The 22,919-nt window shown below is 40.3% G+C and overlaps 2 protein-coding genes across 6 annotated transcripts in view; one reads left to right on the top strand and one right to left on the bottom strand.

The window, feature by feature from the left end:
• Nucleotides 1-19,532, bottom strand: part of LOC109033599 (uncharacterized) — a 66,728-nt gene extending 47,196 nt beyond the window's left edge. The window contains exons 1-2 of one of the 5 annotated variants that reach the window (XM_019046282.2): nt 19,292-19,532; nt 16,983-17,553 (exon numbers count right to left, since the gene is read on the bottom strand). In XM_019046282.2, the coding sequence (XP_018901827.2) occupies nt 16,983-17,381 (399 nt within the window). In that variant the 5' untranslated portion in view covers nt 17,382-17,553; nt 19,292-19,532. Of the gene's footprint in view, nt 1-385; nt 673-4,373; nt 4,699-16,982; nt 17,554-19,291 lie in introns of those variants that run through there. The other 4 variants (XM_019046284.2, XM_019046286.2, XM_019046285.2 and 1 more) reach the window with 4 other exon arrangements.
• LOC109033600 (uncharacterized) overlaps nt 1-21,822 on the top strand; it is a 77,459-nt gene extending 55,637 nt beyond the window's left edge. Inside the window, exons 3-4 of the mRNA XM_072299897.1 lie at nt 21,174-21,284; nt 21,739-21,822. Coding sequence (XP_072155998.1) covers nt 21,174-21,284; nt 21,739-21,816 — 189 coding nt within the window. The 3' untranslated portion in view covers nt 21,817-21,822. The remainder of the gene's footprint in view (nt 1-21,173; nt 21,285-21,738) is intronic.
• The last annotated feature ends 1,097 nt before the right edge of the window (nt 21,823-22,919 follow it).

Genomic DNA, 22,919 nt, shown 5'->3' with positions numbered 1-22,919 from the left:
CTCGATTGATGTCATTTAAACCCATAGAAAAGGATTGATAAAGAGGGTGTTCACAACAAACTTTTTAATAATCGATTTTTACCATGGATTTAAATGGGTAAAATTGGACGTATTTCTGTCAAACGGACCTAAGCGCCGTATGGTGAGGAAGGTAGAGGGGGGCTTGGATTGACAGCGGAACCGGACGCCAAGATCATTCCGTCCTATGCTCTCAATGCTTTTTCATGACGCTTAGGTCCGTTTGACAGAACGCGCTATCCGGCATTCTAAATTCTTCAAAAGGAACTCAAATTGGCGCTTAGTTCCGTTTGACAGAAATATGTCCAATCGATAATCGATCATTCACGTCCCACCACAGTACAAAAAATCCAAAAAGCGCAATTACCTGTGTCTCTCCTTTTTTCCGTCCGACGTACAAAAGATGCGTGATGATTTTGTTAACATCTAGGATTTGCTTGTTGAGTTTCATCCTCGCTGATGACGCCACCGCGGCTAGCTGTTCCTCTCCTGGTCCTGGCTCACGAAACTTAAAACGCCCCTCGCGAATCGTTCATCTACGAATATCCATCCAACTCGAGATACGTGTCACTGAACTTCCAATGTTTACATGCCGCACCATTACTCACGTGAATCCAAGTTGTAATATCTTAGAAACTACCGCGCTCGATCAATCTGCGATGACAACAAATTATTTTCACCACATTCCGTAAATATCTACACGAGGAGAGCACTGCAAGGTCGATGGCACCCTCTGACTTGTCTAATCAGTTTTACGGAATTTTTGGGGGTCCTCAACACCAATAAATACACGGGGAAAAAATTGCTGATTCAATAATTCAATTGCTAAAAACAGTGAGTGCAATGTTTCAACGCAGATTTTACAACAAAAAAATGATACTTTAACCTCATTGTAATTTAATTTAACCACGGGGGTGGTTAAAGTAGTATTTTTTTGTTGTAAAATCTGCGTTGAAACATTGCACTCACTGTTTTTAGCAATTGAATTGTTGAATCAGCAATTTTTTTTCCCGTGTAAATTAAGTTTTCTAGAGTTGCCTCCTGCCTAGAAAAGTGTTCGATTTTTAAGGTAAAATACCTCTAAAAAAAACTAAACTAAAACTTTTGCTTTAAGAGGTATTTTGCCTCTGAAAGCAAAAGTGTTTCTTGCCAGGAAGCAACCCGATGCGCGTACCGATTTGCGTAAAATTTCAAAATTCTCCGAGTTGGTAGGATTTATAAAATGCATGGGGAGTTCTGTGTATCGGAACCATGCGTTAGAAAGTTACTAAGTTAGGAACGAAAAACGAAGCTCACGAAAGTCTTCCCTGAAGGACTTGAACTTTGCCTGAATGTTTTAAAATTCAGCTTAAAAGCTAAATTGAGGTTGAGGGCGGCAATAATCTACTCCGGAAAACTGGATTCACTGCACCAGAAGAAAACAGTCTACTCGAGAGTTTCTTGTTGCGCTGAAGAGTATGCTTGTTGTGTGAGACAAGGAGGCCAATGGGCCTGTTGCAAACTTTTGCTAGAGCAGAATGAAGAGTTGTTTCCTATAGATAATGCCTCAAAAATCACGATGAGCGCATCGGCAAAGTCTGAAATGCACTCACAAATTCACAATCTGCGTAAGAAATTTGCGTTATTTTGAGCTTCCCGCTTCAAAAACGATACTACTGCACAGGTGAACATTTTGTTAGAGGAGTCGCTCCATCGTCGGCAATATTCATCATGGCCGACGCTTGCAAAGTTCCTCGCGTAATTCGAGGAGAGTTCAAGGTCAGTTAAGGCGGGCGAGGAAAATATGAACGTAAACACGCCGATTTTTATATGGTTTAATCGTGTTCAGGTGTTATCTCGTCCCATCACACGTGTTTTGGCGGACTGGCGTCGGCCATGATGAGTATTGTCGCCAATGGAACGACTCCTCTAACAAAATGTTCACCTGTACCGTAGTATCGTTTTCGAAGCGGGAAGCTCAAAAAACCGCAAATTTCTTACGCAGATTGTGAAGTTATGAGTGCATTTCAGACTTTGCCGATGCGCTCATCGTGATTTTTGAGGCATTATCTGCAGGATACAACTCTTAGTTTTGCTCTAGCAAAAGTTTGCAACAGGCCCATTATCATGTCAAGCGATACATTTGCCGTGAAACCGATTTTTCGCTCGTCGGAATGAAATATATCACGTTGTGACAATTAGAGTTCTGTTGTCTGAACTAAAATTTCGTTGTATACCTGTTGGAAGTAATCGTTCTACTGCATGGTACAACGAGTGTTTTCCTGAAGAGTAATTAGAAAATGCCAAGGAAACAGGTTTCCTCCTTTCACTGAATCTAATATCTCAGTTATTTTATAAATTTCTCAACTATACGTTTGGTCAGTTACTTTTGTTACTATATTTCTTGTCTATTTTCACAACTATAGTTTTGAATTTTTCAATTCTGCGCTTTTCTTAATTTTCAAGAAGTTTCAATTTCTCCCACTGTACTTTCAGTCAGAAAGTAAAGTTGTTAAATTTCGACTGAATTGGAATGCTTTTGAACTCTTCTCAGTGAGTCATTTTTTCAATACTACGCTGCTTAAATTACAATAAATTAACCACTCTTTACGATAGTTACAGCTATTCCTCTTTATTACTCCGACTACTTTGCATATTTTTGAGCACTCTTTTAGGGTCACTTTATATCACGCAAAAATAATGCAAATCAAGGCGCCGATATGCATCGAAGGTCTTGTTCAAAAGACGTGCTGAAAGGCGCACTTCTTATATTTTAACGTTGAGATCCATTCAAATTGCGTAGTCTCAGCACGGAATATTTTTAAATTTCCATGACAATGGCATATGATTCTCTCAAGGACGGAAGTATCTTGAAATTCCAAGATTTTTGAAATCGAAATAGGGCCTATGAGAATGTTCTTAAGATAAGTTATTTTTCTCTGACTGATTCTTTATTTAATTTATCGATTTCTTCCATCAGCGGAGAAAAAGACTTTAGTTAAACTCAAACAGCTAGATCGTCATATTGTAATCAGTTGACTAAAATAGAATCTCCACACTCTCTCCAAACAAATCAAGTTTTGTCATCAAGTGGACCTTACTGTAATGAGTCGACAAAAATCTAACCTCTCCACTCAACTTTTTGTGACAAACATGTTGCTTCAATAGATCTACAAAATGTCAAGAGTAGAAAGAATATTTAATCAACCTTAAACGTTTCAGTGCACTTGATTGAACTGATAAAATTCAATGAAATTCAAAGTTCGAGGAAAAACGCGTCCCTCTAAATGATCGAGTTTTATGGGCCATATTCCAATGAGTGACCAAAAATCTAATCTCCATGCTTAACCTTCCGAAGCAAACATGTTGCTCCAACAGATATACAAAGGGACAACAGTTGAAGGAAAAATTAAGTTCAAATGTCTTAGTATGAGTTACACTTAATTAACTGATATAAGGTAATGAAATTTAGGTCTCGAGGCGGGAAAACACATCCTTAAATGAAGGAGTTTTGTTACCTAATGAGCCATATACCATTGAGTCACCAAAACTCTAACCTTCCCGCGCATTTTTTTCTAACAAACATGTTGCTTCAACATTTCTCCAAAATGACAGCAGTTCAAGAAATGATAAGCCAACCTTGAGTTACTCTTGAATAAATGATTAAATTCAATGCAATTTAAAGTTCGAGGGAAAACACATCCTTAAGTGAATGAGTTTTGTTACCTAATGGGCCATATACCAACGAATTGACAAAAATCTAACCTCCACGCTCAACTTTTCGTAACGAACATGTTGCTTCAACCGATGTACAAAATGACAACAGTTGAAGGAATGATAAGTCAAGTTCAAATGTCTTAGTATGAGTTACACTAATCAATGTAATTTAAAGCTCGAGGGAAAGCACATCCTCAAATGAATGAGTTTTGTTACCTAATGGGCCATATACCAATGAGTCACCAAAACTCTAACCTCCCAACGCAATTTTTCTTAACAAACATGTTGTTTCAACATTGCTGTTCAACATTTCTCCAAAATGACAGCAGTTTAAGAAATGATGAGTCAACCTTGAGTTACTCTTGAATAACTGATTAAATGCAATGCAATTTAAAGTTCGAGGGAAAACGCATCCTTAAATGAATGAGTTTTGTTACCTAATGAGCCATATACCGAAAAGTCGACAAAAATCTAACCTCCTTGCTCAATTTTTCGTGACGAACATGTTGCTCCAACGGATATACAAAATGACAACAGTTGAAGGAATAATATGTCAAGTTCAAATGTCCTAGTATGAATTACACTTGATAAACTGATAAAAGTTAATGAAATTTAGAGCTCGAGGGAGATCACATCCTTAAATGAGTGAGTTTTATTACCTAATGCGCCATATACCAACAAGTCGACAAAAATCTAACCTCCACGCTCAACTTTTCGCAACGAACATGTTGACGTAGGCGACGTCACGCCGGCGGGAACCCGAAGCGCACCACGCGGTCGACGCGAAGTCACTCGCAACTTTTTCAAACTTTGGCGGGAGCCCCGGGCCGAAAATGGGAAATCGGGGGCTTCTCGGGGTTGGCGAACGGGGATGAAACGGAACTGACGGGGGATCGATGGGGGTCGGTGGAACGGACTACCGAACGCTCGGAGGGAGCGCGAGCGAATCGGGAACCGGGCCGCCGCCGACGACGAAATGCAGAGCCGGGCTTTATGGAAAATTAAACCGACGCCGACGCTAATGCACGCTATTCCCAAAACCCTCCCCCCCCCCGCCTCCCTCCGCGCCTCTGACGTATGTTTGCCTCTTTTGTTCGCCTCTCTCTCGTTTTCTTTTTCTCTCTCCGTCTTCCCGCCCTCTCGTCGCCGATTTCCGATTCTTGGCATTCGGCGGGACTCTCAAGTACAATGTAATGAGGTGGATTAAGTGAAAAATTCGAATCGAAACAAATCGCTCGGGTCTTCGAGCCAGATGAAGTTGATTCATGGACCATGCTGCCGTGCTAAGGAAAAACGCCGTATGAACCCTCGTCGGTTGCCAAATTTATTTTGATTGATTATAAATTTCCACGAAATCTCGTAAATATTCTTTGTTAAATTTTTTCAGAGAATTTTCTCCGTAATTAGATCTAAATTATCTGAAATTTTTAAGAGGAAGTATTCATAACTTTCCTCAAAAATAAGCATTTTAATGGGGGAAATTTGGCAACTCTCAAATGTTCATAAGGCGTTTTTCCTTATCACGGCACCATGGGTGGACTTAGGGATGGGGTCGCGGGGGCCTGTTATCCTTCCAGAATTTTGCTTGGGCCCATTGGGAGAAGTTAAAGGACTTGCAAACTATTTACGTGACGTTTATGTCATCCTTAAAATTTCTCTTCAGTAAAATTGTCATCAAGAACAGTTCAAAATTGCTTGTGAGGCATCTTAATGTTCAAAAAGATTCCGAAGGGCTTTTGGTCAGGGTTGCACAAGTGAAATGAAAAACATGAAAGATTCGAAAATTCCGCGAAATATTTCATGAACTTTCACAAAGTTGTGAAAACTATAAAGACTATGAAACACATTTTCAGGGGCTGGGTATGCGACAAGCACTAAGAACACCAAAAAGCAAAAACCTTTTAATTTTTCATTTAATTTCGCAAAATATTTTGCATAATCTTCCATTTTTTCTAAAATGTTATGAAATATTTCCAAAACATTTCCGAATTTTATTTTTCTTAAAAAATTGCAACCTTGATCCCGGTCTCCCCTAATAGTTGGGGGGGGGGAGTCCCCCTTTAGACCCTCTGTCGCCCAGAATCTCTGGTTTTTAGAAGCAAAAGTTTCGATCATCGTGGCCACCTCTTTTTGTGGTTTTCAAAAGAGGGAACTTTTTTTCAAATTGTTGTTTAGATCTCGTCCTCGCGGTTCTGACGAGTTTTGCATCTTTTGTTCGGCTCTCTCTTTCTCTCCCTCCTTCTTGGCTCTCCCTCCCTGTCCTCCCTTTCCCCTCCTCTCAATTTGTCCTTCTCCTCGGTGCCAATTCCCGGTTCCTCACATTTGGCAAGCCTCGAGTACAAGCGTAATGAGTGCGGGTGGATTAAGAAAAAAATTCGCATCGGAAAGAATTAGCTGAATCTCCCAGCCGGACGCAGCGGATCCCTGTTCACTTCCGGGTCTCGCAACTGAAAGTTCCGGCTTTCGGAACCGGAAAGCTCGGTTAATTGGCCTTTTCCGCCTACACTGGACGTCTGGTCGTGCCTCCTCGGTTCAGACATATGTTTATCTCTTTTACTCGGCGGTCTTTCTCTCTCGCTCTTTCGATCCATCTCTCCCCATTCTTTCGGCACCTATTCCCGATTCTTGGCATTCGGCGAGTCTCGAGTACAGTGTAATTTGTATTGGTGGATTAAGATATCTGAAAGTGTGCCCCGGGAGAGAGTAGTCTGGGTCTCTGAACCCAGAGATAAATTGGAACCCTGGACTAGCTTTTTGGTGACAAGTTGAACCAGAGATAAATCGCCGTCTCAAGTTCAAATACACGTATCTCGGATTGGAACGTTGCAACGTCAACACCTACGACGTATGCTTGTACATCTCAACAAAATGATTTTTTGAAGGAATACTAATTTACACCTTGATTGTTTTAAAATTTCACATGAACGACGATAGTTCTATAATGAAAATCTCAGATATCAATAGTCTTTGTCACTGTTCAAAAAACTGAAACATAACGCGTAAGTTTCGGAACGTCGTGATTGCGATCCGTGTTTTTGAATTTTTATCAGCGGAATTGAGATTCTTCATTAGCCTCCTAGGGACAGTTGGAATTTTTTCCGAGCTGAACAACCGGACTTTCGATATTATACCTTTTTGTGAGCCTCGTTTGACAAGCATGCAGGTGTTTGAGAAACTTGTTTGGCGTTCTGCCAGTGGCTATTCTCGCAAGTCGACAAACTCTCTATTAAAAGTAATCGATTCTTGGTGCGATAGCCTACCCCATCTAAAAGCGATAAAAATCACACACAATCGCACATCGATTTAAATTGTCGAAATTCAGCATGCCAATTTTCAAGAATTGCCTTTTTGCTTTGCTCAACATGAAGCTCAACAGTGACCGATGTCAAATTAGTTTTACTATACAGTAAAACATTTTGAATTGCTTAAGTTTCCGTCGACCGGTGTTAGAGCATACTTGTCTCCTGGTGGTCCTGGTGGAAGTATCCCATTTCGCAGCCCTCGAAATTACCTCATTTTTGGTGGTTCAGCTGTTTGTTGAGTTATCCGTACGATAAACGAGCCGTTATTTGGGAACTATATCAAGCATGTTTGGTGTGTAAGCTTATTTGTTACGTACCTTAGTAGTCTACACGAAGGCAAAAGGAGTACTCTGCAAACAGGAAAATGCCGAATTCTCCGAAGTCAAAATTTATATCAATGTCTTTAATCATGCATCATTTTTGAAATTACCTCCTTTTTGCTTGAGGAGTGTCTTAAGCACTATTCCTGGCAAACGAGCCGATTTTAGATACATTTTCTGAACCTCTCTTCTCAGTAGGCAATGAGAAAGTAAAATGATTGCTTCTGCTCTTAAGAAAATATCGAGTCCCCACATTTAAAAATGTCTTTCGTTGTTGGGATACATGTGGATTTTTAACTCGTGTATCGCAAAGTACGTACTTAAGAGTTATTAATGTTTTTTATTCGTTGCAGTGTTAAGCTCACCAAGGTTTATTTTTTCTGAAACATGATTTTTTTTTTTTCAATTCATAGATGATGCCATTGGATTTTTGATCAATCACCTCTCAAAAAGTGAATCAAGCCTGATGTTAACGTCTGCAATTCTGCATCTTTTATATATAAACCTCTTTGCTTTAATTATTTGCTCGAAATTTACAATTAGCCAGTGAGAAGGACGTAACGCAGTATTTAACTTAATGTTTTATTCCTTTATCTAATGTCTGCTCTAGAAAGTTTCATGTATGTACTCTGAAGCTGCAAATCAACATCGAAAGAGTTTGATTCGATTATAATCCTAGTGCATGCCAATTATTCATTTTTATTCTTCGGACTGTTACATTAATCTCGCGTCAGAGCATTAATACCATGCGGAACTTTTGAGGCACACTGTATTTCAAATGACTTTTCATCTGAAAGCTCACCCTTGACTTCAAGAGCTCACACTTTCAGCAGCTGTCGGTAATGTGTTTCCGTGTAGCACTCGCAGGTGCTATAACAATTTGAATGTTAGATCTGAGTTGTAGTCCTTCGTGTTGCGTGTGCACCCGGCAAACAATTTGAAACATTCAGTTTCTAAACTGTAATTTGCTGACCTTTAAGCTCTTACAAGGATACTGTGCTGCGTAATATGCAAGCAATTCTGATTTCGTATCCGCTGCGTAGGGAGCGCAATGTAATTTTAACTCTCTCCCATTTTCATCACTGAAAAAAAAGTATGGTAACATTTACTATAAGTCTACTTGATTTTTTACACAGTGATACTATTTAGTGGAAATGACCAGAATTCTAGTAGTATTCACCAGAACTCTGGTGATTCTTACCATAGTATGGTAAATGTCACCATAGAGTCTGGTGTTTATTACCATATTCGTATCACTGTGTCAGAGATGGTAAAATCTACCATATTTTTTCAGTGTATAGATTGTTAATTATTGATAAGATAAATGTAAACATGTCGGAAACATGTGAGGGTGTCATGGTTGGAATGGTTAAGTTATACCTTCGTAATTTCATAAAAAATAGTTTAAAGTTGAGAAATTGTACAGGAGCCTGTGACACAAATGAACTTCAAACTCGAATATTAAGAGGGAAAAAATGAGTGACAGTGTCCGTTTTTCCCATAGAGGCTGTATCCTGAGACGAGTGCTAACTAGACCATATTTTGTAAGAAGGAACCACTATTTCTGATTCATATAAGAAACAACACATATGTCATTGGTTCCCCTATGCACATGTGCTTTTATAGAGTCAGAGATAATGGTACCTTCTCGCATATATAAGTCAAAGTTCTATCGACGAGGAACACCGACGATACAAGTTATATGCTCGAACTGTTTTTTGAGTGAACTTTATTTCACGTTGTCTGATTTTCTCTGATGTTAAAGCTTTTTTAACAATAAGGGTAACATAATGCCCTAAACTTTTGTTACGAATTTCCCTGAGATCGTGAAAAACAGAATTACACGGGGAAAAAAGTTGATGGTATTACTGAAGTATCGAAAGTCCAACTTAAATTAAAGTCTACCAATTTATCGAACCAGACTTTTGGGTATACAGATACTCTTTGTGTGAGTAGCATTTCGTTGGCTGAAGTTGAAAAATGCGTATCCTTAGATTGTGGGTTGTAAGCCTCCATTTGAGTGCTCGATCATTTGAAAGGAAAATCAGGTAACTGTATCCATTGTAATTTTCTGTGATTTTTATTCACTCATCCCGAAAAAATTACATTAAATCGCAAAGAAACATTTTATCCAGTTTCTTTATTCCATTTAAAAGAAAAACAAAGGAAGTTTCAAGGCGTCATGTCGTTGTGAGCTTTCTGTAAAAAATCAAAGTCACGAGCGGAAATTAAGCTGCGTGTTATGTAGCTTTAGGGGATCGTTCAAGTCTTACGTCAGGCATTTCCGCCGACTTTTTGTCCTCTCCCCCCTTGTCTAACTAACATATCCATCAGACAATCTCTCCCCTCTTTTTAGCATTGCGTAAAGACTGGCCTGATCATCCATGCACCCTCTCCTTTTTCTACGAAATATCTGAGAAAGCCTGAAAGAAAGCTGAAAAAATTATTTTATCAAAAAATAATGTATGTATTAGTCACTTTTACAACGCCTTGGGGCGCTCTACACAGAGAAGAATTTCAACACAAAAGTTTGGTTTTTACGGGAAGTAAAACTCAAAATAATCCTAGCCTTCGGTCGACAATTTCTAGAAAAAATGCCAGATAGTTTTCTCAAAGAACTTTAATGAAAAACGAGTGATGAGTACCAACGTTGCAATCGGATGAACACATTTCCCCAGTCGCTCCATTGTTATCTGTGCTAATTTTACTGCAAACTGTACCAAAATCAATACAAAATTTGCGTTGTCTTGTGTTTCTTCTCCTTTATTGACCAACAATAACACAAGAACACAAATATTTATATCAGCGCATGACGCCTGACCGCCACAGGAATCTGTCATGGTAGAGATCTTTCGGAAGATGGCATCTCTTTATCTCTATTTGGATACCTTTTAAAAGTAATCATGTTTTAATTATGATTGTATTTGTTTTGCGACTGGACCCCCTTGCCTCTCGAAAGACTCGAAAAGGCAATCTCAGATCCCCTCCCTCAAAGTGGCTTACGTAATACTTACACGACCCTTACTGCCGTGCTAAGGAAGAACGCCGTATGAACATTCGATCGTTGCCAAATTTTCTCCGATAAAATGTTTAATTTTGAGGAAAGTTATGAATATTTTTCCTTGAAATTTTCAGACAATGTAGATCAAATTACAAACGAAATTATCTGAGAAATTGACCGAAAAATACTCAGAAATTTCCCTGTAAATCAGCGATTTACAAACGGAAATTTGGCAACGCCTGAATGCTCATACGGCGTTCTTCTTTAGCATTGCAGCTTATAGACTGATTCACGTCAATGTCGTGCAATTGGTCTAAAGCTCGAGGGTCTCGCACAGTCATATCCACGGATATATTTCGCGGGCTCCCCAGCAAGTTCCTTTCAATCATACCGAGAGCTAATGATCCCGTTTTGACAATTTTTATTCCCGAATAAAATAGAATCACGCGAGGGAGTCGTGATGCTCAGTCCCGCGATATCTCGACTCGTGGCGCCATCAAGGGCGGCGTGGGAAGACCGAAAGAGACGGTGCTTACTTCGTGATGTTCTAGACAGATAGCGCCACCCGTTCCGTTCAGAGGGACGGACGAAGCTTTCGTCGTTTAATTAATTCAAGGGTTGCCGATAATTTATATTCCATGCCTCGGGGCGGAGCTTAGCATACGAGGAGTGAAAATTCGAAACCTGCTCGACGCCTTTTAAGTTTTCAAATATTGTGCAATATATATTCAACGATGGTCTACAGTCGAGAGGAGCACGAATTTCCCACTCTGTTGACAGAAATTTTGTGATTCTGGATGATTATTTATTTATCACGTCCGACCGTCCAGGAAAAAACGACTTTGTCCGAGGAGGCAACATTTTTCAAAATAGCAAAAAAAGGCGCGATTCGTGTTGAGTCAGGTCGAAAAATCTAATTTTAATATTTCGATGGAAAATTCCCCTTCGTATCCCATATCTTCGCTCTTCTGACGTAAGGGCGTATCTCTATTTTCACGTGAACCCTCTTCTTTGTATAACACTTTGCTTTCTGGGGCTTATGCGGAAATCGAGTTACGCCCTTATGTCAGAGGAAAGACGACATGTGAGCGGTAAGGTAAATCTTGTGTCGATAAAAGGCTCACAAAATTTTTTATAACCCGTTGGTTTTTGACCCTGAGAATGTTATATTTAAATTTTTAGCTGAGTTGTCCCGAAACTACATTTTAATGCGAACTTCTAACTGCACGGCCTCCGGTTTGATTTTACAATATTTTTCTGGCCTTTTTTGTCCCATAATTTTCGCATAACTATTGTGTCTACATTGAATGTCCTCGCTGCATGAAAGAACTTGATATAAATCACAATTGGTATCATTCTTAAAATTTGTAGGGAACCAAAGCAAAAGTGCAGCACCTGGTGCGGTATGATTAGATACTTCTATTTACAGTTTTTTGGTGATCGCGTAGGTATAATTTTCCTTTCGCTTTTGGTTTTCTATGAGGAGCTGAAGGTAGAAAGCTGGATTCACACGTCACATTTTGCCGTTTCGAGTTATCACGAGAAAACCAGGCCCCTGGCCCCTGGTCTAAGATTTCGCATTGAATACGCAAATTCTGAAGTTTTGAGCTTTGCTTTCTAAGCTTTCGTGTTAGGAAGAAACATCACATGCGCTTTAAAAGGAACTTTGTTGCACGCAAACCCTGCGCTTATACTTGCTTCCAGCATAAGTACGCCCACGTGACTTTGGGCGTCCCCAAATTTCTTATGATAAATTACGAATATTCGGGCAAATATACAAATTTTCTTCTCCCTTAATTCCCTTCAAATGCCACGCGCAATTAAATCTAGAGTGTCCAGTATAATTTTGAAGAAAATTATGCACATATTTTCTTAAAATTAAATATTCAATAACAAACAGTAAATTTGGCAAATTTCAAAAGTTCTTAAAACGTTTTTTCTCACTGCAACATTATGATTCTTCAAGACGAAAACTCGCATGAAATAGATGTTATTAGGGGTGCGTAATGCACGAGAAAACCGTAACACAGAACCGATGTGCACCGATGAGTTCTTACTGGTAGCGTTAGAAAAGGTTATGTTATTGTTATTGCTCGGATCCAATTTGATCAAACTAAAAATCCTTGCAGTGACGTCAGGACAAATAACCTGCATTTATACCTCCGCATTGAAAAAGAACGTCGCATGAACTCTCTGACGTTGCTAAGTGTCCTTTGAATTTTCTTACAATTTTCCTAGAAACTTATAGTCACTCTCTTTTACTTTTCACCCTCTTTTCGAATTTCACCCGCAATTCGAGCTAAATTTTCCAAAAGTTTCAAGAGAAAATATGCAAAACTTTCCGAAAAAATAAATATTTCATAGGAGGATACTGGCAACAATCGGATGTTTATGCGTCGTTTTACTTCGACAAGCCAGTATTGTCAACAGATGCCGAGTAAATCAAGACCCACCGCAAATCTCTTCCGACGTCGCGGTATACTAAGTGAATCGGTTGGTGTTAAATCGTGGCGAGACCGTTTATCGATGAGCGCTGTGGTCCGTAAGCATGCTTTTATTCGAGGGCTCATGAGATAATGGACAAGTTGGGTTTTAATAACGAGGGATTCAAGCACCCATAAGGGGGCATCCCGCCCGGATGCACTCATATTCACCATCGGGAGAAGCGCGCAGCCGTTGTCTCGTTCCAGAATTCAACTTTTTGTTACGATGGATTCAATCATAATCGTAGAGAATGCCGTCAGCATTCTGGAGACCGCTCAAGCGTCAAAATTTGGAGCGATCCTATTGGTTGAAACGGTTGGCTCCCAGGGCCGGATTAAGGGGGTGGCCTCATGGCGGCAATATGTAGGGGGCGGCAAATTTTGCAATCTTTTTGAATGTAGGTATCAAAAAAAAGAAGAAAAAATCGGATTCAGGAAATAAATTACAAACGAGAAAATGCGACAAAATCTCTCATTTCCTGAGAGTAAAAGTTTAGTAATTTCTAATTTTGTCCTATTTTGGTGATACAAGAGACAACGTCTTTAGTTAGTCGAGTTAAGAGAGAAACCAAACACGCAATTTGACCTCGAGCGGAGCGGCTTAGAGAGCAATGATGACGAGGATTGAGATGAAAAGGAGAAGCCCTCGGCGCGGCGCGGCGGTCGGCATGAAACGCATAGCGCCTACAAGACTGCATGAATACTTCACGCATTGCGTTAAACAGTGTGGTCAGCAGCGGTCGGCGCGAAACGCATAGCGCCTACAAGACTGCAAGAATTTTTCACACATTGCGCCAAACACAGCGCAGTCGGCGCAGCGGCGCGGAAGTTAAAATTATCAAACCACATTTATGTTCGTTCTTTCATAATTTTTTCGTTCGTTTGTTATAAATGGAAGACCTTGTCCATGCAAACAAGGATGGGTTTACGGAACTTAACTTTCGCGTAGAGTTCCGTGAACTTTTGTTAGTGTTGACAAGGCTTTCACAAAAAAATTGCCCAACACGAGTAAACGTGTCTCATACACCCCTCCCCCAACGGCACGTTCACTTAACGAATGAGAAGGGGGCGGATAAATATAGGCGGCCCATGGGCAGAAAGTAGGTAAATTCGGCCCTGTTGGTTCCTATAGACTAAGGAAGAAATTGATGTACTAACTGTAGGGTTCTCTCGTGGATTGCCGTTAGTTAGTCTATTATCCACCTTTCCTTATCCATTGCAACCAGAATACCTTTATAGGGAGAATATGGACAACTCGATTTATGTAGCTCTTAGGGCCCAAAAGGGCGACAACGTGAAAAACGAAAATCACTGGAAAGGTGCCTCTGCAAATCTATGCATTTGGAAGATTACTCAGTATGGCCGATAACCCATCACAAACAAGCATCTTTAAGGATTAAAACTTTGAAATTGAGAGAATGTAAGCGAAATCAAATTTTTATACGTGCTTTTATAATTTTTGATCAGCGTAAATAGTTGAAATGTAAAAATTAGTACCACTAGATAATTCGAGTTCATAGGCGGGCTCTTCCTTTGGGCCCCAAAGACTTACATGACCTGATCAAACCTAACCTCCAAATTTTCGAGTTGTCCATACTCTCCCTATAAAGGTACTCTAATTGCATCCACCCGCCTCTACCAATAGGATCCCTCCATATCCATTTTGTCTCGTCTATAGCTTTGTCTACAGATCACAACAATCAGCCCGCAGGACGGGGAAGGTAAAAGTTGATTCCAGCGATCTCCGTAGCTCCAACTATTTTCTACGTCGAATTTTGAAGCGAAATCATTAATCAAGATGCTTAAATTCATGCCGTGCCCAGTGGTCCATTTCGCAAGGTCGGAATTGAGTTAGGTTCTTCGTCCTAAAGGAGACGGATAGACCGTATTCGATAATGGTTCGATGTATCGTTTGGTTCAAAACAATAGAACATAACCTCAAAGCTGAAAATGAGAAAATTTCTAACAATTTCACTTTGCATTGGCGTTTGGCACTCAAAAAAATAAAACATCTGTCACAAAAGACCCGTTCCCTCCGATTTCTAAATTGACTTTTAAGGCTATGTTTATGTTTTGAACCAATCGATATCGATACAATCTCACCTGTTTGATGTATCGATTACGATCTATTGTTGTCGGTGAGGAGGCTTTGTAGGTCATGCGTAGCGGCGGTGACGTGAGCTTGGGACTTGCGGCAACGGCGCGCATCCTCTATTCCGTATTCGAGTCGTGCCGCTCATCCAATACCAGGGATAATACCATTATTCACGATAAAACCCAATAATGCGCGCCGTGAAGGTCTTCCGGTCTATCGGATGACTCTGTTAGCAGAAGCATCCAATTTTCCCGACTAACGCTCGCTTTGAGTTATGCCCGCGATTACCGCTCCTTCCAAATTGAAGTGACTCCCGCCGATACTATCTGTCAATTTGCCCGGGAAATCCGGATTTACGCTTCCGGGGCCCCCGACCGGTCGCCAGGACTTTCGGTTTCTAAAGTGGAATATGGGTCTCCTAAAATTTGTAAATATACTGAAAAAAAAATAACGGGCTGTTGGATATACCATACGTCCGGCTTCAGAGGCCGAAAGTTCCGGGTGCTGGAGTCGAAGCTTCGATTGCTCCGGGTGCTGCGCACGGAACTTCTATCAATTTGCCCGGTAAATCCGGATTTACGCTTCCGGGGCCCCCGACCGGTCTCCGGGACTTTCGCTTTTTAAAGTGGAATATGGGTCTCCTAAAATTTGTACTTACACTGAAAAAATATGTTACAGTCTATGTAGTCATATCGTCCGTTCCGGGCTCAGAGACCGAAAGTTTCGGGTGCTGAAGCCGGAGTTTCGATTGCTCCGGTTGTTGCGCCCGGAACTTCTTTGAATTAGCCCGGTAAATCCGGAATTACGCTTCCGGGGCTCCCTACTGGTCTCCAGGACTTTCGCTTTTTAAAGTGGAATGGGTGTCTCCTAAAATTTGTGAATACACTGAAAAAAAGTAACGGCTACATAGACACACCGTCCGCGTTCCGGGCCCAGAGGCCGAAAGTACCGGGTGCTGAAGCCGGAGCTTCGATTGCTCTGGGTGCTGCGGCCGGAACTTCTGGCCTCTGAGTCGCGAACGCGGATGGTATGCCTATACAGCCGGTAAAGTCGAAGTTTTTTTTTCAGTGTACTCTTGGGTGTTGTCGGGGGATTTTCCTAAAAAAGTTGTGGGATTCCGTGCAAGGGGTCGCGAGACAAGGATTGTAGTGCGTAGAAGAAAATGCCACATGTTTTCTCGTCAACATCTTATATAGCAAACAATTTACACAACGGGAAGTTTTGAAATCAATTGCTGGACGAGATATTAATAAGTGTTTTAAACGCATGTAAATTGGAAGTTCGGGAGGAAGCGGGCTGATTGTCCAAATTGATATACGAGGCGATAGACAGGGAGGACATAGGGAGCACGGAGCGATCTTGTTGGTTGAAATGGGTAATTCCTATAGACTGAGGGAGAAAATGAGGGACTAACTACAGGGTCTCTCGTGGGTTGCCGTCAGTTAGTTTATTACCTACCTTCTTTGTTCATTGTAACCACTCGTTTCCACCAATAGGATCCCTCAATATTCCTTTTGTCCTTTTTGTCTATGGCCTTGCCGACCAAATTCAACAATCAGCCCGCAGTGCATTTTGCAATTCCGAACTTTGTTTTCAATTTATTATTCCTGGTCGGTATGGTGAAATTTTATGAACGGGAGAACAGTTCTGCCGTCCAAAGTAAAAACGCACACCATACCATTCGTACCACCGTATCTCCATTAAACACTTTTTCAATATCTTCCTGACTCAGTGCTGTTTTACAAAAGACCTAACAAAAGTCCATCCTTCATTTTTTCAGTACGACACCGTCACACTGTTAGTAACTAAAAATTATAAAAATGAACCTTTGTGGCAATTGCATTTTCTTGAAAGAGAGCAATACGTGCCGAAGAAAACGAGACCATTTTGAGTGGAGTTACGGCGTTTTTTCTATGGATAGCAGAGTTACCTAAACGGAGAAGTTTGGTTATACGAGCCGAACAGCACGGCTGATACGGAGCATCTCAGCCCGGCCCATACGACCGACATTTTTATCCGGGCGCACTTTGCAATTCAATGAAGCTGGAAAACAATTACGGCTCTTACCCTGATATGCTCCTTCTGGCCGGCTTGGAGGAGGTGATGAATAACCTCGTCAACATTCAGGACCTGCTCCCTTTCTTCCCGTGGAATGTAGCGCTCCGCGTAGGAGATCCGCGCGGGGGGCGGGGGCTCCGAGGGTTCGGGGGGCGGCGCCTCGGGAGCCCCCTTTTCCGCCTCGGCTCCTGATCCGCTCTCCCCTTCCGCTCCTTTCTGATCCCCGGTCCCGGCGTCTCCACTTCTTTCACCGTTCGAGGCTCCTTCTTCCTCGTCCGACTTTTTCGTCGTCGCTGCGGAGTCGCTCGCTTCGCACTCGCTCTCGGATGTGTCCTCACCCGCCATTTTCGGGGCCGTCTCGGGGACGTCACTAGCCGCACTCCGGGTATCCGTCTCCGAGTCACTCATTCTGATTTTCACGCACTGGGGTTTTCTAGAGCACTCATTTCACCGAAACGATGGATATTAGAAGTAGTTCAAGAATCACTATAAGTTTTCGATGACATTCAAGGACCGCGAAAAGTTTTTTTCACTGAGAGTTTGTTGCCTTCGCATATTTTTTTCAAAAATTTCGGGAATCCTGAAAGGACAATTTCGAGACGTTTTTACGGGTTCAAGGAAGAGGATGCTTAAAGGGGTACGAGCTAAAGGGGCTTAATTGCTTCGCAACTGTTTGAAGTTTCACCGGAACAATGATTTTTCTTTTTAAAATAATAAATGGATGCTCGTCGCTCGTTGAAGATATTAGAGAATTTTGGTCAAATCGCACAAATTTTCATCGAAAATTTAAAAAGAGACTTTGATAACGTTGTTTCGTAAATGAATATACTATCGAGTAATTTAGTAAGTTAAATTATTAATTAATTTATTAAGAGTAAATAAATAAATCAACGTTGCGACATCATTTAGCCCCTCTAACTCCTCCATTTAAACTAGCTCGATTGAACCACTTAACCGTTTACAGAGATCGATTATAATTCACACATTTTAATGCACTTTGCCGCAATCAGTGTAGAACGTACCTATGTAATCAGTAAAATATCGTAAGATCAAATTTTGTACCATGCTTTCTCTCTCCTGACTTTTTGGCAATTCTCGGGCTGAAGGTTTAGCTTGTAATATGGTCGTGGTTTGATTATCGCCGCTCAAAGATCAACTTTAAAGTGTCAGATCCGTCCGTGCATCAAGTTTCTACGTCCTTTGCATCACTTATTGATGAAAAAATTAGCCACCTAATAGGAGACATTTTGTTTCTTTTGGAGTACGTGATTGGTCGGCTGTATCACTTGATTTTGTCCCCTACTGCTCTTGAGTCGGAGACTTAGATAGTCGTCCATCACCAAGTGGGGTGCCTACAGCCTATCGATCATTGCATCGATGCTGGATATACTAAGAAATGGAAAAAAGAATACTACGCAAAGCTCAAAATCAAAGGCTTCAATCAATATCTACTAAGCCTTATTGTGTCCCACACTCTAACTGACGGATCCAAATCGCCCCGAGCTGTCTGCAGGGTTAAAGGAATCTTAGCCACTATCAATGGCGATTCTACTAAGTTGGCTGCTGGTCGCCGTCGAGTGACGCCATCCTCCTCGTTTTTAATGGGAAATTTCACCTTCGAAATTGGATTTAGAAAGTCATTGTTCGCACGGATACAATTATTTTTAGTTACTTTTGTTACATTTTAGCGTGAAAAAAAAACTAGATTGTTTATAACATAATAGCTGATAGAATTTATGAGTCTTGATGGGGGAAGTCTTTTAGTCAAATTTTACAAAAACCCATTCATGACTCATATATTAGATAGCATTACTTTAGCGCTTGAATTAAGAGAGAAGTAATTTAAAACTTTCATAATTTTACTAAATACGGTCATCCTCCCAGGCATATGATTGGAGAACAGTGATACAGCCCATACTTTTATGCGTCAAATTTTCTCAACAAAACTTAATTTGTTGCTGCGGATGAATGCATATGCAGAAAGTGAAACTATTACATATCACCCCTAAAAATGTCATTACTGAAACTAGGATACTGGGGATATTTTCCCAGAAAATATTCTGCGGCCTCGAATCTGGCAAGAGGGAAAGCAAGAGCATAAACCCTGAATTTGTTACGACACGAGCTATGTTTCACATTCCTGTTCGTAAGCGGGTATTTCTCCGAATTTTCTAAGGTTTACCGGACAACATTTACAGAAAAAAGTTCCACGAATGATGTGGATGAACACAAACACTTTTTCAACGTACTTCAAAGTTCATATTATCAGAAGAACATAAGAGCTAAACAAAAACTGGACGTTCGTGTATTAGTCTTACTCTAAAAAAATATTTTTCAGAGGAGTTCTAGACTGATTCAAGGCGAAAAAATTCCTTAGTCACTAAGGTAGTTTCGTTTTTACGTAATCGTACACTTGGCATCACTGAAATTTCACCTCTCACTCAAATTCGCGAACTATTCTCCGGGTTACGGGGTCTCGAACCTGCGCCTATCCGATGCGGATTTCGTAACGGTAAGCATTACGCACTGTGTTTGACGCCTGTCGACTCATTAACTGCAAGTGCGAAAGGGACCAGGAGTCGCATGACCTTGTTCCACTGTTCTAAAAGTGTCATTGGCCAACGTATGCGAGCTATTCAGATCAATCAATCCCTCATTCCGCGTGATCAATCGCTGTTTATCCGTTTCTTTTGACGTCGTGACTTTTAACAAAACTATGCGCACGTTTGCCAAAGAGCTTACTCTCTGGCCTTTCATGAGCGCAAACGAATCGCGAAAGCACTTGCGTAACGATAATGAAACTGCTAAACCGCGTATCATCTTCACAATGTTGCAAGTTTCATTTTTTAATTTATTTTTTTGGAGAATACTGCCGTGCTAACCAAGAACGCCGTATGAGCCTCTAGACGTTGTCATATCTCCCTCAATAAAAATCGAGTTTCCTGCAAAATTTTTGCATATTTTTCTTCGAATTTTTCAGACGATTTTGTTCGGTATTTAATCTAAAATATCTGAAAAGTTCAAGAAAAAATATAAAAAAAAGTCTTCAAAAATTTGTGTTTTATCTTGTGGAAGGTTACTCTCGAAATTGTCATACGGCGTTCTTCCCCAGCATGGCAGAATAGCGCACCTGATTTAAGCAGAATCAGCCCAACTGCTTCAGACGTCGCCTGATTTCTTCTAGTTGCTTTTATTTTTCGAAGAAAACTAAATTACACTCTAACTTAAAATTTTATGAGTTACTTCTTGATAATCGAGGAAATATTCAACGAAAATGCGTCTTGCTATCAGGTTTTCTGCCAGTAAAATGGAACACGAGAGGTGAGAAGCAACGTAAAATGCAGTCAGGTGGATATGGTTAAAACAATCCAACTGTCCGTCATTGCTAGATTTTTCCCCCTCTCTTAAGGATATTTTCCATAAAGCGAGGCGCTCTAAAAAAAATATACGAGGAGCCGTTTTAAAACACTGCAATTGAGATCAGTGTTTTTGTTGTTTCATCGTCAAAAAGAAGGGCCACACTGATAGAAGCGTCCTCGGCAAACTTAATCAAATATTCGGTATCCGAGTCCCACATTTAATTAATAAATGAATCCTTTGCGGACGTCTCTAAGTCGCGTGTGAATGTTTGGATTTTAAGTGGAGAGTTGGAATTAAGATGTTAGCCTGCCTAAACTCAAAATTGTGTGATCGTTAGAATGCAGAGGAATTTGGGAGGGCAGAGGAAACATCCATTCGTTCCACAAGAATTACTGCAGTGGCGTGGCGTGCTTTGCGGTATATCGATTGTTCTGCCATTTAAACCTATGGTAAAGAATCGATTATTAAGGTGTTCGCTGCGAACACGTACCCTGTTTATCGATTCTTTTCCATAGCTTTAAATGGTATAACAATCGATGTATCGCAAAGCACGCCACGCCACTGTTACTACGGCAGAATTTCATTAATTTATTTCAACTGACCTTAAAGCAGGTCCCCATCATTGTATAAGAGGTTTACTTCTGAGCCCAAAATTCGATAGTTCCAAGTGTTTATAACGTCCAAACTGCTCGTTTTTGGTTTCTTCTGAATTCCTGTCAATCGCTCACTAATCAAACTCACGGTAAAAATTCTCTCAGTAGTGTCTGGAAAAGTTTCCCTCACCTCTCATAGGACGCTAATTTTTTGTTTAAAAAACAACATTTTTGCTTGCTGTTTCAGGTTGCTCATCCTTCCAATCGGCTGATGAAAGCAATCGTTTGCGTTCCAAGATCACCCATGGATCTGAATACATTTTTGAAGGCTGAGAATTTTAACTGCAACAGGCATAAGGTAAAAGAGCATGAAATCTTCACCAACTTTTTAAACGGATTGTGGATTATAATCTCAATTCTAATGATCGTGTTAATTTGTAGACGAAAGCCTTAAATATCTCTAAAAATGTATTTTTAACAATGAAATTTTACGCCTTTCTGCTGCGCCCTAACGAGCGAAGTTTTTATGTGCGGGCTTTTAAATGCAAAAAGTAACACCTCATAAACTCGAAGTTAATGAGGCCGCGCACACCATTTTCGCAACTGATATGGGTTTCTAGGTATCCGAGTTAAGGTTAGCTCTTAATCGTGTAACTCTCATTGCGTGCCTATTTATGTTCATATTTACTCTACGAGGAACTTTGTGAAAATAAATTAAATCAAAATGAACTATGTGCGTAAGATTCGCGTACGAAAGAGTTCTTTTTTATTTTATTAATTTTTGCATAGTTCCAGTTAACATTTTGTTAAAGAAAGTCTTTGGGATTTTCGCACTTTTAGAACGGGACGGAGGATCTGACTTCTTTCATTTAGTTTCAGGACCAAACTGAAGTCAACTGATCTGCTGTCGAATTGTTAAGGTGCGTAAACTTATTCGGCATGCGAACTATTTAAACCTCACATCCCACATAATGAACGCGTGGAAGGTGCATGACCTAATACAACATTTTTCCATACAAACCTACTCTCTAAATTTTCCCTTTGTGAAGGACAAAGATATCCATTATAATTTTTTTTTTTCGAGCCTTTGGCAGTATTTTGGAAGGGGCTGTTGATGGAATTTTTATACAGAACATTCTAGAACGATTCAATGTGCCATCACGAACCTCTCGGAGAGAATATGTATACTTGATTGAGAGGGGCTTTTAATTATTTAATGGATTTGTCATGCCAGCGTTTTCGATTCCCGTGTAACTCAATACAAATGCGTTTCAATAACTAACAAAAGTCGATAGTCTGCCAACGGAAACCGTCCGCTACTAAGCTCTGTATTGTTAAACTTCAGTTAGAATTAGGTGGAATGGATTTACTGCACGCATAGAGTTACTATCAACTGAGTAGACTGTTTGTATAGGTAAAGGGTGATAAAAAAAAAAGAAAAAAATCTTACCCAAATAACCAACAATATCGTAAATCTGTCTCTATTTGGCAATCTCTCTGATATTCTTCACATGTAATTTCTATCGTTTAAAATATATATTTTTTTTTTTGTATCCTCCTGTTCTCCTGCCCTCCTGCATGCGATGGTTAGCATCGTTTAAATATACGGTGTACGAACCTTGGCAATGATCGATAAATCATAATTTTTTCAATATGGCAAAGCCTAGTGGACTAGAATTTCCAAATAGAAACTACTGTTGCATTGCATTTCTGCTAAGATCGCGCAATCGTTTACATACCTTTGGAAGGAACACGTAAAAATTTGAATAGTTCCTAGTCATAAAACTGAAGTAAAGAAGAAAAATGAGATAATTTCCCTGTGATTTGTAATTAATAATTTGCGTTCAGTTGGTTTTTGACAGACGTTACTCAATATCAGCAACATTGCAATTTTAGTAGTTCCTTGTCCAAAACTTTAGTTTTAATTTAGATTTCCGGGTAAGCTTAGAATTTGCTGCGGATAAGTACTCGCTTGTTAGAGGGAAGAATCAAT

The sequence above is a fragment of the Bemisia tabaci genome, chromosome 4 (genome assembly GCF_918797505.1).
Source record: "Bemisia tabaci chromosome 4, PGI_BMITA_v3".
Lineage (NCBI taxonomy): Eukaryota > Metazoa > Arthropoda > Insecta > Hemiptera > Aleyrodidae > Bemisia > Bemisia tabaci.
Note: the sequence above shows the minus strand (reverse complement) of the source record. Positions and strands in the feature narration are given on the sequence as shown.